Source organism: Bidens hawaiensis, unplaced genomic scaffold, assembly GCF_021521415.1.
Source record: "Bidens hawaiensis isolate Kalapana, Puna unplaced genomic scaffold, B.hawaiensis_p1.1 tig00014098_1, whole genome shotgun sequence".
Lineage (NCBI taxonomy): Eukaryota > Viridiplantae > Streptophyta > Magnoliopsida > Asterales > Asteraceae > Bidens > Bidens hawaiensis.
Genome location: NW_027492213.1, coordinates 225,407 through 241,332, shown reverse-complemented (window position 1 = coordinate 241,332; position 15,926 = coordinate 225,407). Strand labels below are relative to the sequence as shown.

Below are 15,926 nucleotides of genomic sequence, written 5' to 3'. Positions count from 1 at the left end.
ATATTTTATGATACGAGGAAGTGTCGTAACACCTAAAATATTGTTAGTGTTGTAACACCTAAAATTTTGGGTTTAAATTGTAAAGTGTGTAAAGTTGTGAATGTTAATTACATGGAGTTATCTTTAAACATTTTTTTTACTGTTCTAGGGCTGGTATAGTGGTATGTGTGTAGCATGAGATGTTTTGTAAGGATGCAACGGTCGTACTACCTTTAGACCGTTTTCAAATTAACCGGCCAGCTATGGCGGTTTCCGACTATACCAGTGAACCGTTTGGTTCGGTTAAACCGGTAGGCAAAGCAAAATTCAACTGAAAGATTTTTAAGAAAATAAAATGATGGTTTGGATTTCGAACCTGTGTAAACTCAATTGAAAACTTAAATAACATTGGACTAACCAACTCCACCAACCTAACTTTTATGTTGCTTGGATGATCACTTTATATGTATATATAGTTCACGAGATATGATTAATAGATTTACCTTTTGGTAGCGTTTGGAATGTAGGAATGACAGGGAGAATGGAATGATTCATTGTGTGAGAATGAAAAATGTGGTGTGTGGTTGATCAAGTGAATGGAATCATCCATTACACATGGAATCCCATTCCATCAAAACCATTCATTCCCACCATCTTCTTTTTTTCCATTCCATTCCTCATTCACACTACTTTCTCAACAACACTACCACCTAATAACAACCACCACAACTACCATCGGCACCACCACTACCTCCGTCACCGCCACAGCCACCGCCACCTTACCACCAGCATTACCACCGTCATCGTCGCTGCCAACAACGCCGTCGTAACCATCGCAACCATTGTCACCGCTGTTGCCTGATCATCACCGCACCACCAATGTCGTTGCCTGATCACCACCACCACCATACCATACTACCACTGCCATCACTACCAATTCTACCACCGCCACCCCTGCCGCCTGACCACCACCACCATTTTCGTTGCCGGAGCTACCACCATCGCCATTGTAGGGTGTTTTTTTTATGTAAAAAGTATTTTGAGATTGGAATGTTTTTATTATTTCTATTTCATTCCTACAATTTTTTTTGATAACAAATAACATAAAGTAATAATTCATTTTATTCCCATATGTTAACCAAACAAGACAAAAGAATGAAATAATCCATTTCATTTCATTTCATAGTCCATAGAGGTGCACAGATCGGGTTTTCCAAATACCCGGGTTCGTGTATGGAACCGGGTTCGGGTATTGACCGGGTATTGGTAATACCCGGGTCGGGTTCGGGTCCGAGTATTGTCTCTAAAAACCATACCCTATGCATCGGGTTCGGGTCGGGTATGGAACCGGGTATTCTAAAGCCGGGTATTTGAATACCCTATTTTCGGGTATTGAAAAACCCCTATTTTTGGGTTTTTTTGGGGTATAGATTAGATTTTTTTAAGGGGTTACAATTTTTATGTGTATTTTCGGGTAATTTCGGTTATAGATCGGGTATTTGAAAAACCCGATTTCGGGTATTGGAAAAACCCGGTTCCGGGTATAAATCGGGCCCTGTTCCGGGTACGGGTTTTGGTACTAAAATGCATACCCTATCCGTACCCTACGGGTAGGGTCGGGTACGGGTTCGGGTATTAAAAATCCGGGTATTAAAAAAAACCAGTTTCGGGTATTTTTCGGGTCCGGTTCCGGGTTCGGGTTTTTTGTGTGCACCTCTCCATTCTTTCTCTCATTCCATTCCCCTTCATTCCATTACTCCGACCAAACATACCCAAATTATAAATATTCCTTTTCATATTTTCTCTTTTAGTTTTATTCTTAAATCATTCAACAGAAACTTAAACTTATAGCTTTAAAAGTTATTACAAACTTATTTTTATTTTTTTTAATTAATTGTGATGTCATATGATTCTTGTATCCGGTTTAACCAATTCGACATGTCCGACCAGTAAACCAGTAAGGCGTCCGGTTTAATGTCCGATCTGGTTATGAAAACATTACTTATAATACTAAGGCTATCCTCTATGGAGGATGGCGGCGTTGCCCCTCCACAGTGTCGCGTTACTTCCACGTAGGAAACGGGGCTTCGAAACCCCTCTGCATAACGCCCCACTGTGGTCTATCACCCTTTTGTTGCCCTGTTATAAATATACACATATATGTATAACTATGGATGTTTTAATCTAAATGAAATATTACATGAATTTTATGGATAATATCTGTTGGGATTTTTTTTACCTAACTTGGTAAAGCTTGGGCTTTTGCTTATGATTAAGGTTGAATTGATCATAATATGATGACACTTAAGTAGTTAGAATGAGCTGGTATGACAAAATAATAAAGTACGTGTTCAAAGATTTATTACGCACGCTAGATATTTGATAAAATTCTCCAGTAAATAAAATATTAAAATTGAATGGTTTGATGCTACATATTTAACTGATTATTATCTACGAGTCAATTGAATGAAATAGAAATGTTAACATGTGTTGAGTATTATGTATATATGAATTAGTTGTAAAATGATGTTTACATTATGCATTCTAAAATGTTGCATGTTGAATCGCAAATTGTTTGCTAGAGCTCGGAAGTTAATTAGTTGAAGCTAACAATCAAGATACACCTAAGGATTATAAGGCATATGTAAGTGACTATTATACAATATGAATGTACGAAGTTACTTGATTGTTGTATACTTGATATCACGATATTACTTGACCGGTGGTCAAAATGTTAAGTGGTCTACTTGTTGGAATGTTTATCTAAATTGTTGTTAAATGTGTTGAATGAGATTATAGATTCATATGGTTGAGTTATACCTTAAGAGCCTTTATTTATAGTTGTGTTATAATAACGACAATGGTCATATGTTACAATGATGTATAATGTTAATGTGTAAATGATTAAATAAAAATACAAGTTTATAGAATATTAGTTGGAATGTAATTGGGTCAAATATGATGAAATTCGGGTTACCACATATAATAGTTGAGTGATATTGATGACCCATAATGAAAACGCAAGTTGAAGACGTTAATGTTGACAAAACTTTCAAAGTTTCGATGGATACATATCCAATAGTATCGGTTTGGAAGTTGTTATGATGTTGGAGTGTTGTTGAAACTATGTGAAAGAATGAATTACTTGTAAATATGATGTTTATAAATACGTACAAGAAGCTTGGGGTCGAATTAGTAAATTAAATATTCAAAAATAGAGTTTTAGTACCATATTAGGCATACATCGGCCTGGGAAGTTTATAAGACTAGAATAACAAGTTACTCCCAACAAATACGCCATTCGGATATGATATGCGGGGCACGATGAATCAAGGTGGCTTCAACATTTTGCGTTATGTTGATCCATTTACTGATATCTCGTTGTATACACATGTTAGTACAATAATATACTAACTTTTAATATCCTAGATAAAGATCAAGTGCTTGAGACAAAGAATAAACACATATATTGAAATCACATTTTAAAAATAAACTTTAGTGTAATGTTTATAAAATAAAAAAAAGGTTTCGGGCTTAACAAATAGCACAAAATAATATGGTCGTGGCGCTGCGACAGTTGTTTGGAAACACATTAGTCATTGGTATAAACCTCCTATTTATGGTTTTTCGATTATAGACCTCTTAGAGCTTCATAAGTCCATCAAGCTTCAAGATGTAGAGAAACAGGTGCTTCATGGAATTATCGTTATTGCCTGTTGAAGTATTTGGAAAAAGAGAATGAAAAGGTGTTCGTAGAAAACAAAGTTAAAGCGGAAGACATTATTGGAGACATAAAAACTGTTGGCTTTCTTTGGTTCAAGAACAGAATAAGTTTATGTGCAAATTGATAAATTGGTCGAATTGGTGTAATTTTGTTTCATGTAATTGTTATTTTCCCCTCGCTTTCGTGGTGATGAAGGTAGGTTGGTTGTATTCACAATTCCAAAAAAAAAAAAAAAAGACAAAATATTTCTCAAATAACCAAGTTAAAAAGATATTTGTATTGTTAGCCGCATCCCACACACCCAACAAGAGCCGACCACGTAGGCAGGGTGCAACCGCCTTAGCCCTCTTTTTTATATATACACCCCTTCTTTCCAAACACTCATTTTTCCCCCACTCGTTTTACTGAACCACTATCGTCGTATCGTTCAGATCCAAAACCCTAGCCACCGCCATTCACTCACTCCTAAAACCTTCACAAACCGTTACATCGGTTAATTTCTAGGGTTTCATGGTTAACTATTACCAATAATCATGTGGAACAACAGCAACAACAACGCACCGGATATGTGGAACAATACCGGTGCAATTGCTCCTCCTGGAACTGTCGGACCGCCGCCGTTAGCTCCGCCGGGGACTGGAGGTGTAGGCGGCTCGATACCGCCGGCCCCGGCCGCGCAACCGTCGTACACGGTGTTGCCATCTCCGGCGGAAGCGGAGGCGAGGCTGGAAGAGAAGGCGAGGAAGTGGATGCAGCTGAACTCGAAGCGGTATGGAGATAAACGTAAGTTTGGATTCGTTGAGACGCAGAAGGAAGATATGCCGCCTGAGCATGTTAGGAAGATTATCAAGTGAGTTTTACTCTTTCTGTTTTGACCTAATTTTTATCATGCTAACTGTAGTTTGATTTAATAGGACTGTCTGACCTAATATTTCAGTAGATGTGAATTAATTATGCTGTAGTGTGAATTAATAGGACTGTTTGACCTAATATTTCAGTAAGACATTTTAGCATGCAAGTTCTGTGTGACCTAATATTTTAGTAAGATGTAAATTAATTATGCTGTAGTGTGAATTAATAGGACTGTTTAACCTATTATTTTAAGTAAGGTGCTCAATAATTAGGATATAGTTTGAGTTAGTAGGAGAGACTGTAGATTTCAACTCATAATATTAAGTGTTTATACTTTATATGGTTTCTGAGTATACAAATTGAAATGATTACAGATGCTGTAGATTAATATTACTTTTTCTGTTTGATTTAATATTTTTAGTAAGGTGTATGATAATCATGCTATAGTTTGATTCAGCAGGAGAGGCTGTAGATTTCAGCTCAGAATATTAAGTGTTTATGTGGTTCATGAATATACAAATTGACATGATTACAGATGCTGTAGATTAACTTTACTTGTTCTGTTTGGTCTAATGTTTTAGTAAGATGTAAATTATAGGACTGTCTGACCTAATCTTTTTAATAAGGTGTATACTAATCGTGATATAGTTTGATTTAGTAGGAGAGTCTGTAGTTTCAGCTCGTAACATTAAGTATTTTTATGGTTTATGAATATACAAATTGTAATGATTACAGATGCTGTAGATTAATATTGCTTGTTCTGTTTCATTTAATGTTTTAGTAAGATGTAAGTTAATCATGCTATCGTTTGAGTTAATAGGAGAGATTGTAGATTTCAGCTCACAATATTAAGTGTTTGTATGGTTCATGAATATACAAATTGACATGGTTGCAGATGCTGTAGATTAGTATTGTCTGTTCTGTTTGACCTAATGTTTTAGTAAGATGCGAATTAATAGGACTGTTTTGAGCTAATGTTATGGTGATGTGTACAATAGTCATGATATAGTTTGATTTAGCAGGAGTGACTGTAGATTTCAGCTCATAGTTTTAAGTGTTTATATGGTTCATGGATATACAACTTGAAGTGATTACAGATGCTGTAGGTTATCAAGCATCACAGGGCAAAACAATACATGATTCTAAAGGTTTAAAGTTCTGTTAAAGCTGTTGTTCTTTTAGTTTTCTATTATTATGCCACATGGTATGCACCTTATGTTATAGTTTTTATGTAGGTTATGGCTTTCTTGTTAGTTGTGTGTGTGTGTGTAGTATTATATATATATATGTTAGTTCTTTGTCTTTGAATTCAGTCTTATTGTGGCTTCTTTTTCTTGCATCTTATATTTTTGTAAGTTTTTAAGAAGAGTAAATACTTTGTGATGTTTATGTACTTGCAGTTTTACTAGTAAGTGTCATCTAACTTTTAAATTTGGTGTTGCTTAAAGGGATCATGGTGATATGTCATCAAAGAAATACCGACATGATAAACGTGTATACCTTGGGGCTCTTAAATTTGTTCCTCATGCGGTCTACAAGCTTCTGGAGAACATGCCCATGCCCTGGGAACAGGTCCGTGATGTTAAGGTGCTGTATCACATTACTGGAGCAATCACATTCGTGAATGAGATTCCATGGGTTGTTGAACCAATATATCTAGCTCAGGTATGCCATTTTACATGAGGGTAATGCTATTATTTTAGATTTTGGTAATCATTTTGATAATTGATGTTTAATTGTTTTATATGCAGTGGGGAACCATGTGGATTATGATGAGAAGGGAAAAGAGGGATCGAAGGCATTTTAAAAGAATGCGTTTTCCTCCTTTTGATGATGAAGAGCCTCCACTGGACTATGCTGATAATCTTCTTGACGTCGACCCGTTGGAACCGATTCAACTGGAGTTAGACGAGGAAGAAGATTCTGCTGTCTACACTTGGTTTTACGACCATAAGCCGCTTGTTAAAACCAAACTTATTAACGGACCAAGTTATAGAAAGTGGCATCTTTCACTTCCTATCATGGCCACACTCCATCGATTAGCAGGGCAGCTGCTTTCTGATCTAATTGACCGAAACTACTTTTACTTGTTTGATATGGAGTCGTTTTTCACTGCAAAAGCCCTTAACATGTGCATACCAGGTATGTTTATGATCATGCTCTTCCGATCCTTTTTTGATCTGTTGAGGGGTTTTTTTCAACTGTTTTGTTGTTTGCAGGTGGTCCAAAATTTGAACCCTTGTATCGTGACATGGAGAAAGGTGACGAGGATTGGAATGAGTTTAATGATATCAACAAGCTCATTATCCGTTCGCCTTTGAGGACCGAGTACAGGATTGCTTTCCCTCATTTATATAACAATAGACCAAGGAAAGTAAGGCTGTGTGTATACCATACACCAATGGTGATGTATATCAAAACAGAGGATCCTGATTTGCCTGCATTTTATTATGATCCTTTGATACACCCAATAACTTCTGCTAATAAAGACCGGCGTGATAAGAAAGGGTACGAGGATGTTGATGAAGATGATGAGTTCTCTTTGCCAGATGGTGTGGAACCTTTGCTTACTAACACTCCTTTGTATACTGACACAACCGCTGCTGGTATTTCTTTGTTGTTTGCTCCTCGGCCGTTTAACATGCGATCTGGTCGCATGAGACGTGCTGAAGATATACCGCTTGTGTCCGAGTGGTACAAGGAACACTGGTATGTTTTGGTTTCTTTCAGTGTTTCATTGTTTTACTTGTACCTTTATATTCAGTTATCTTTATTGCTTACTTTTATTCCATTTTATATTTGCAGTCCTCCCTCATATCCAGTTAAAGTTCGGGTCAGCTACCAGAAGTTATTAAAATGCTTTGTTTTGAACGAGCTACACCACAGACCGCCTAAAGCTCAAAAGAAGAAGCACCTGTTCCGTTCTCTACAAGCTACTAAGTTTTTTCAAACCACTGAACTTGACTGGGCTGAAGCAGGTCTACAAGTTTGTAAACAAGGTTACAACATGCTCAATCTTTTAATTCATAGGAAAAACCTTAATTACCTCCATCTTGACTATAATTTCAATCTAAAGCCTGTCAAAACACTCACGACCAAGGAGCGCAAGAAATCTCGGTTTGGAAATGCTTTCCATCTTTGTCGTGAAATCTTGCGTTTGACAAAACTTGTTGTCGATGCAAACATTCAGTTCCGTTTGGGGAATGTCGATGCGTTCCAGTTGGCTGATGGTTTGCAGTACACGTTTTCACACGTTGGACAATTGACCGGTATGTATCGTTACAAGTACCGACTCATGCGACAGATTCGAATGTGCAAAGATTTGAAACATTTGATTTATTACCGGTTTAATACTGGTCCCGTTGGGAAGGGGCCCGGATGTGGGTTCTGGGCGCCTATGTGGCGTGTGTGGTTGTTTTTCCTTCGTGGTATAGTGCCTTTGCTTGAAAGGTGGTTGGGTAATTTACTTGCCCGACAGTTTGAAGGACGACATTCTAAAGGAGTGGCTAAGACGGTTACAAAGCAACGCGTTGAAAGTCATTTCGATCTTGAGCTTCGTGCTGCTGTTATGCACGATGTTCTTGATGCTATGCCAGGTTCTAACACCAATCCTTATCTATTTTCTCGTGTCATACCTTTATGCTTTCTAATTATTATTTTATTTTGTAAACTTCCAGAGGGAATAAAGCAAAATAAGGCAAGAACCATTTTGCAGCACTTGAGTGAAGCATGGCGTTGTTGGAAGGCAAATATCCCTTGGAAGGTACCCGGTTTACCGGTTCCTATAGAGAATATGATTCTACGGTATGTGAAGTCAAAAGCTGACTGGTGGACAAATGTTGCTCACTATAATCGTGAACGTATAAGGAGAGGTGCCACTGTTGATAAGACTGTTTGTAGAAAGAACTTAGGTAGATTGACTCGTCTTTGGCTCAAGGCAGAGCAGGTATGTATCACATATAATACATATGTTTCTGTACGTGCACGTGGCACATAGTCTGTTATTGATTTTTGTTTTTCTTACTTTTCTTACAGGAACGTCAACACAACTACTTGAAAGATGGTCCATACGTGACCCCAGAAGAAGCTGTGGCTATTTACACAACCACAGTGCACTGGTTGGAATCTAGAAAGTTTTCACCAATACCATTTCCGCCATTGTCTTACAAGCATGACACCAAGCTTCTTATTCTTGCTCTCGAGAGGCTTAAAGAATCTTACAGTGTAGCTGTGAGGTTAAACCAACTTCAAAGAGAAGAATTAGGGTTGATTGAACAAGCTTATGATAATCCACATGAAGCATTATCGAGGATCAAGCGTCATCTTCTTACTCAACGTGCTTTTAAAGAAGTTGGCATTGAGTTTATGGATTTATACAGCTATTTGATTCCAGTTTATGAGATCGAGCCTCTTGAAAAGATTACTGATGCGTATCTGGATCAGTACTTATGGTATGAAGGTGATAAACGCCATCTGTTTCCAAACTGGATTAAACCCGCAGATTCTGAGCCGCCACCGCTGTTGGTTTATAAATGGTGTCAAGGAATAAACAATTTGCAGGGCGTGTGGGATACTGGTGATGGCCAATGTGTCGTGATGCTTCAAACCAAGTTTGAAAAATTCTTTGAGAAGATCGATTTGACAATGCTAAACAGGTTTTTTGCTTAATCTCTTTTTTACTTGTTAGAGGTGACACAGTGGGGTGTGGCAGGTGGTAATGGGTCTGAACGTGATCTGGTCAAACACATAGAATATATTGGTTGGGTTGACTTGAAACATCATTTTTTCAATTTATGTCTATAATTAGTGTCACATGTGATAGAAGAATTATATGAATTAAGTAATGAAGTGTTTTCTGGGTAAGACACTAAGACAGTTAAATTTTTTGGTGGCAATGGGTCAAAATGATTTCGGGTCAAACACATTGTGTGGGCTGGGTTGACTTGAAACATCTTTTTCATTTTTTTTTCTATAGTTAGTGTCAAATATGATTACAATTTACAAAGCTATCTAAATTCAATAATATTGTGTTTTCTGGATGGAACAATTAATTTGTTGGTTTACTTGTTTCACCTGTTGCGGTTACAACACAACCCAAGTCAACCCAATCATGAGTAAATGGGCTGAAATTGACACATTTAATTGTTTGTACATTTTACTAAATTAATTTTTATGTATCTTATGCAGGCTTCTACGGTTGGTTCTTGACCACAATATTGCTGATTATGTAACAGCAAAAAACAACGTAGTGCTGTCTTACAAAGATATGAGCCACACAAACTCATATGGGCTGATACGTGGCCTTCAATTTGCTTCCTTTGTGGTGCAATACTATGGGCTAGTGCTGGATCTTTTGATTCTTGGATTGACCCGTGCAAGTGAAATTGCTGGCCCACCGCAAATGCCTAATGAGTTCATTACTTTCTGGGACACGAAAGTCGAAACAAAGCATCCTATTCGGTTGTACTCTCGGTACATTGATAAAGTGCACATCTTGTTTCGGTTTTCACATGAAGAGGCCCGGGATCTTATCCAGAGGTATCTCACTGAGCACCCTGATCCTAACAACGAGAATATGGTTGGTTATAATAACAAGAAGTGTTGGCCTCGAGATGCAAGGATGAGACTCATGAAACACGATGGTAAGCTTCTAGACTTAATATTCCAAATACAATGTAGATTTTGCTGTTCAAGGCTAATTGTATTTTTTTACCAGTTAACCTTGGACGAAGTGTTTTCTGGGACATGAAGAACCGTCTTCCTAGGAGTATAACAACCTTAGAGTGGGAAAACAGCTTCGTTTCCGTTTATAGCAAAGACAACCCGAATCTGTTATTTAGCATGTAAGTTGCTTGGTTCTTTGCCACATCAGCATATTAAAAATAAGTTCCATTTTATAACTTGTTATATGTTGCATGCAGGTGTGGGTTTGAGGTTCGCATATTGCCAAAGATAAGAATGACTCAAGAGGCATTCAGTAATACAAAAGACGGAATTTGGAATTTACAGAATGAGCTCACTAAGGAGCGTACTGCAATTGCCTTCTTACGGGTTGACGATGAACACATGAAAGTTTTTGAGAATCGCGTGAGACAGATTCTTATGAGCTCAGGTTCTACAACGTTTACAAAGATTGTTAACAAGTGGAACACAGCTCTAATAGGTTCCCAACTATTTACTTCTGTTTGATAATTATCAGTTATACTCTCCTTTGTAAGTTGCGACAACTAATAGTTTTTTAATCTGAAGGCTTAATGACCTACTTTCGTGAAGCAACTGTCCATACGCAAGAGCTGTTAGATCTATTGGTTAAATGTGAGAACAAAATCCAAACTCGTATCAAAATCGGGTTGAACTCAAAAATGCCTAGCAGGTGTGTTCATTATGATTTCAGTTACTATGCAATATTGTGTTCTTTTTTGTTTTTAGTGTATAATGACTTGGTAAAATTCTGTTTATAGGTTTCCACCTGTTATTTTCTACACACCCAAGGAAATTGGAGGGCTTGGTATGTTATCAATGGGTCACATATTAATTCCACAAAGTGATCTTCGGTACAGTCAGCAGACAGATGTTGGTGTAACTCACTTTAGGAGTGGTATGAGTCATGAAGAAGACCAATTGATTCCAAATCTGTATCGTTATATTCAGGTATTATATAATATATAAATATTTGAATGTTTAACAATTTTGTGTGACAATTTGTTTTTTAACTGCCTTTTATTTTTCAACAGCCATGGGAGAGTGAGTTCATTGATTCACAACGTGTTTGGGCAGAATATGCTCTCAAGAGGCAGGAAGCTCAGTCACAAAACAGGCGTTTAACACTTGAAGATTTGGAAGTAAGTTTCATTTTTGTACATACTATTATTATTATTATTATGAATATTAATTTTATTTATTTATTATTATTATTATTATTATTATTATTATTATTACTGTTATTATTGTTGTTGCTATGTTTAAGGCATTTGAGTTGATTTTCTTTTTATTAAACTTTGTTATAGGATTCGTGGGACCGTGGGATACCGAGAATCAATACCCTGTTCCAGAAGGACCGACACACACTAGCATATGACAAAGGGTGGAGAGTGAGGACTGATTTCAAGCAATATCAGGTTCTCAAACAGAACCCATTTTGGTGGACCCACCAGAGACACGATGGTAAATTATGGAATTTGAATAATTACCGAACGGATGTTATTCAAGCGCTAGGTGGTGTTGAAGGAATCCTCGAGCACACGCTATTCAAAGGAACATAGTATGTTTTACTGCTTTATTTCTCTTTTAGTTAACTAGGCTTGTAAATGAACCAAGCATAACATGTTCACGAACGTAAAAGTCCAAAAATAACCAAACATAGACGAGTGAACATAACTGAGGTGAATAGTAAATGTGAAGAACAATGTGTTTGGCCTATAAACATATTAAACCAGACTAAATTGTAATTGTTATTCACGAACGTAAATGAACAAACGAGACATGCGCTTCATGTTTGTTTGTTTAAATAGATGAATAAAAACTTTTGTTCATGTTTGTTTGTTTCAATGAATGTTCGGTTTGTTTGCACGTTACATGCCTACAATCAACTATAAGCATGTTCTCTCTGTTACAGTTGTAATTTATTTATAATTGTTTTTACAGTTTCCCGACATGGGAGGGTCTTTTTTGGGAGAAGGCTTCGGGATTTGAAGAGTCAATGAAGTATAAAAAGCTGACTAATGCTCAGAGATCTGGGCTGAACCAGATTCCAAACCGTAGGTTCACACTCTGGTGGTCTCCAACCATTAACCGAGCCAACGTGTATGTCGGTTTCCAAGTCCAACTCGATTTAACTGGAATCTTTATGCACGGAAAGATCCCGACCCTAAAGATCTCTTTGATCCAAATATTCCGGGCTCACTTGTGGCAGAAGGTGCATGAGAGTGTCGTGATGGATCTGTGTCAAGTATTGGATCAAGAACTTGACGCGCTAGAAATCGAAACTGTGCAGAAGGAAACAATTCATCCACGGAAGAGTTATAAGATGAATAGTTCATGTGCCGATATTCTGTTATTCGCTGCACACAGGTGGCCCATGTCAAAACCGAGCCTTGTGGCGGAGTCAAAGGACGTGTTTGACCAGAAAGCCAGTAACAAGTACTGGATCGATGTGCAGTTGCGGTGGGGTGATTATGATTCTCATGATATTGAGCGTTACACCAGGGCTAAATTTATGGACTACACCACTGATAACATGTCTATCTATCCATCACCGACAGGTACATCATCTAAATTGTGCAAATCACAACTCATGACAATTAGTAATTTTTATATTAACATTTAATGTACACTGGCAGGTGTGATGATTGGACTAGATCTTGCATACAACTTGCATTCTGCTTTTGGTAACTGGTTTCCTGGGTCAAAGCCACTACTTGCTCAGGCTATGAACAAGATTATGAAGGTATTGACCATAATCTTTGTTTTGATTTGCTTGTTATGATTTTAAGTTAGTGAATATGTTTTATTGTTTGCAGTCAAATCCGGCTTTATATGTGTTGAGGGAGCGTATAAGGAAAGGGTTGCAGTTGTATTCTTCAGAGCCGACTGAACCGTATCTGTCATCTCAAAACTATGGAGAAATCTTCAGCAACCAGATTATCTGGTTTGTTGATGATACAAATGTGTACCGTGTTACCATTCACAAAACCTTTGAAGGAAATCTCACCACAAAACCAATCAACGGTGCTATTTTCATATTCAATCCCCGCACAGGACAACTGTTTTTGAAGGTTTGTCTTGTTTCATATCATCACTTTCAGTAGTCATCTTATTTTCGAATAAACTGATTTAGTAGGATCTATGTAACTAGAATTCACTTTGGTGGACTTTTGTTTTGACATGTTCCTTTTTAAGCTGATTTTTTTTGTTATACCTGTTTGCATTTGTCAGGTTATTCACACGAGTGTGTGGGCAGGTCAAAAGCGTCTCGGTCAACTTGCTAAGTGGAAAACAGCAGAAGAAGTTGCCGCACTTGTTCGTTCATTGCCTGTTGAAGAGCAACCGAAGCAAATCATTGTGACCCGTAAAGGCATGTTGGATCCACTTGAAGTCCACTTGCTCGACTTTCCCAACATTGTCATCAAGGGAAGCGAGTTACAGCTTCCGTTCCAAGCATGTCTAAAAATTGAAAAATTCGGTGACTTAATTCTAAAAGCATCCGAACCGCAAATGGTCTTGTTCAACATTTATGATGATTGGTTAAAAAGCATATCTTCATACACAGCATTCTCGAGACTGATTTTAATCCTCCGTGCGTTACATGTCAACAACGAGAAAGCTAAAATGTTGTTAAAGCCTGACAAAACTATTGTCACCGAGCCCCATCATATCTGGCCTTCGCTTACTGATGATCAATGGGTGAAGGTAAGTTCTCATTAATTTCTGCAATTTGTTAAGTTAATGTTTTATAGAATAAGACAAGTAGTTGAAGCTAATAATATTATTGCAGGTTGAAGTTGCTTTAAGAGATCTCATATTGTCTGATTATGCAAAGAAGAACAATGTGAACACTTCCGCACTCACGCAATCTGAGATTCGTGATATTATTCTTGGTGCTGAAATTACTCCACCATCACAGCAACGACAACAGATAGCTGAAATTGAAAAACAGGTATTTGTTAATTAATATTCTTAGGTGTTACGTGGCATGTTTAAATTTTAATCTATGTCTTGTAGGCAAAAGAAGCTAGTCAGTTGACAGCTGTCACCACCAAAACGACAAATGTTCATGGGGACGAACTTATTGTTACAACCACAAGTCCCTATGAACAAGCTGCATTCGGTTCCAAGACTGATTGGCGTGTGCGTGCAATATCAGCCACCAATCTTTATCTCCGTGTGAATCATATTTATGTCAACTCAGAGGACATAAAGGTAAATTTGCCTACACTTCTATCATATAGTTAACCTCACTAAATTTCCTTATAAATTTAATAACTCAAATATCTGTTGCAGGAGACGGGATATACATACATCATGCCAAAGAATATCTTGAAGAAATTCATATGCATTGCAGATTTGAGAACTCAAATATGCGGATACTTGTATGGTGTAAGCCCACCCGATAACCCTCAAGTGAAAGAAATCCGTTGCATTGCCATGCCACCACAATGGGGTACGCATCAGCAAGTCCATCTCCCGTCAGCTCTCCCTGAACACGACTTCCTCAATGACCTAGAGCCGTTAGGATGGATGCACACACAGCCAAACGAGCTTCCTCAACTATCCCCACAGGTTTGTTGTTATTACACTAGTCTGTTGGTTTTTGGTTCATACCAAAGGATAGTATGGTAATTTTACCAAACCAAATGATATTTTTGCAGGATCTTACATTTCATGCTCGGATTTTGGAAAATAACAAGCAATGGGACGGGGAGAAATCTATTATTTTGACATGTAGTTTTACTCCGGGTTCGTGCTCGTTGACTGCTTATAAGCTTACACCGACTGGTTACGAGTGGGGCCGTGCAAATAAGGATTCAGGAAGCAATCCTCACGGGTATCTTCCGACCCACTATGAGAAGGTTCAGATGCTTCTAAGTGACCGTTTCCTCGGTTTCTATATGGTAATAATATTTTCACCCTTGTCCTGTTATTTACATTTCTAGAATCTTGGTTGGTAACTAATCTTATTCTGTTGGCTTTTGATTTTTACTTAGGTTCCTGATAATGGTCCTTGGAATTACAATTTCATGGGGGTGAAGCATACGGTCAGCATGAAGTATGGATTGAAGCTCGGGACTCCACGAGAATATTATCATGAAGATCATAGGCCGACTCATTTCTTGGAGTTTAGCAATTTGGAAGAGGCTGATGTGGCAGAGGGTGATCGTGAGGATACGTTCTCTTGAACGAAATGTTTATGGTTACTAGAAAACAAGATACTTGTAAGCGGGAGTTATGTTAAAGCTTGTTATAAAGTTGATGCTCGTGTGAGTTATGTTAAAGCTTGTTATAAAGTTGATGCTCGTGTAGATACGCATTTTGTCTATCGAATCATGATTGGGCATGTACTCGTGTATTAAAACACTTTTTGTTCTGCACAATATCCATGTGAACGTGGTTCATGTTTTAACCCCGTTAGACGTTTATTTTGATACCCAAGTATGTACCTCCTTCTATACATATATTTTATCCCTTGCTAATACCAAATTACCAATTCATCCCCATATTCAGTGACCAACCTTTTTACTAATATTTACCAACACCTACTAAAACTTTGAACTGTATTAAGAACGGAAAACAATTTATCTGAATACATTTATCATTATATCATTATGCAAGTCATTAACATTATACGTGAATGTAATACAAAGTACATCAATAA

General features: G+C 37.5%; 1 protein-coding gene across 2 annotated transcripts; it reads left to right on the top strand.

Annotated features, from left to right (window-relative positions):
* The first annotated feature begins 4,135 nt into the window (after positions 1-4,135).
* LOC143545928 (pre-mRNA-processing-splicing factor 8A-like) lies at positions 4,136-15,661 on the top strand. Of its 2 annotated transcripts, XM_077037704.1 has the most exons (24): positions 4,137-4,553; positions 6,004-6,220; positions 6,307-6,697; positions 6,775-7,264; positions 7,361-8,151; positions 8,233-8,501; positions 8,591-9,210; positions 9,743-10,197; positions 10,272-10,398; positions 10,477-10,718; positions 10,805-10,928; positions 11,017-11,206; positions 11,290-11,397; positions 11,563-11,816; positions 12,200-12,816; positions 12,895-13,001; positions 13,075-13,329; positions 13,490-13,963; positions 14,049-14,210; positions 14,276-14,473; positions 14,555-14,833; positions 14,923-15,165; positions 15,259-15,535; positions 15,575-15,661. In XM_077037704.1, the coding sequence occupies exons 1-23, from the start codon at positions 4,237-4,239 to the stop codon at positions 15,448-15,450; spliced, it is 7,122 nt and encodes a 2,373-aa protein (XP_076893819.1). In that variant the 5' UTR covers positions 4,137-4,236; the 3' UTR covers positions 15,451-15,535; positions 15,575-15,661. The 2 variants fall into 2 exon arrangements, with proteins under 2 accessions (XP_076893817.1, XP_076893819.1); XM_077037702.1 differs by having other exon boundaries at positions 4,136-4,553; positions 7,361-8,501.
* Positions 15,662-15,926: the final 265 nt, after the last annotated feature.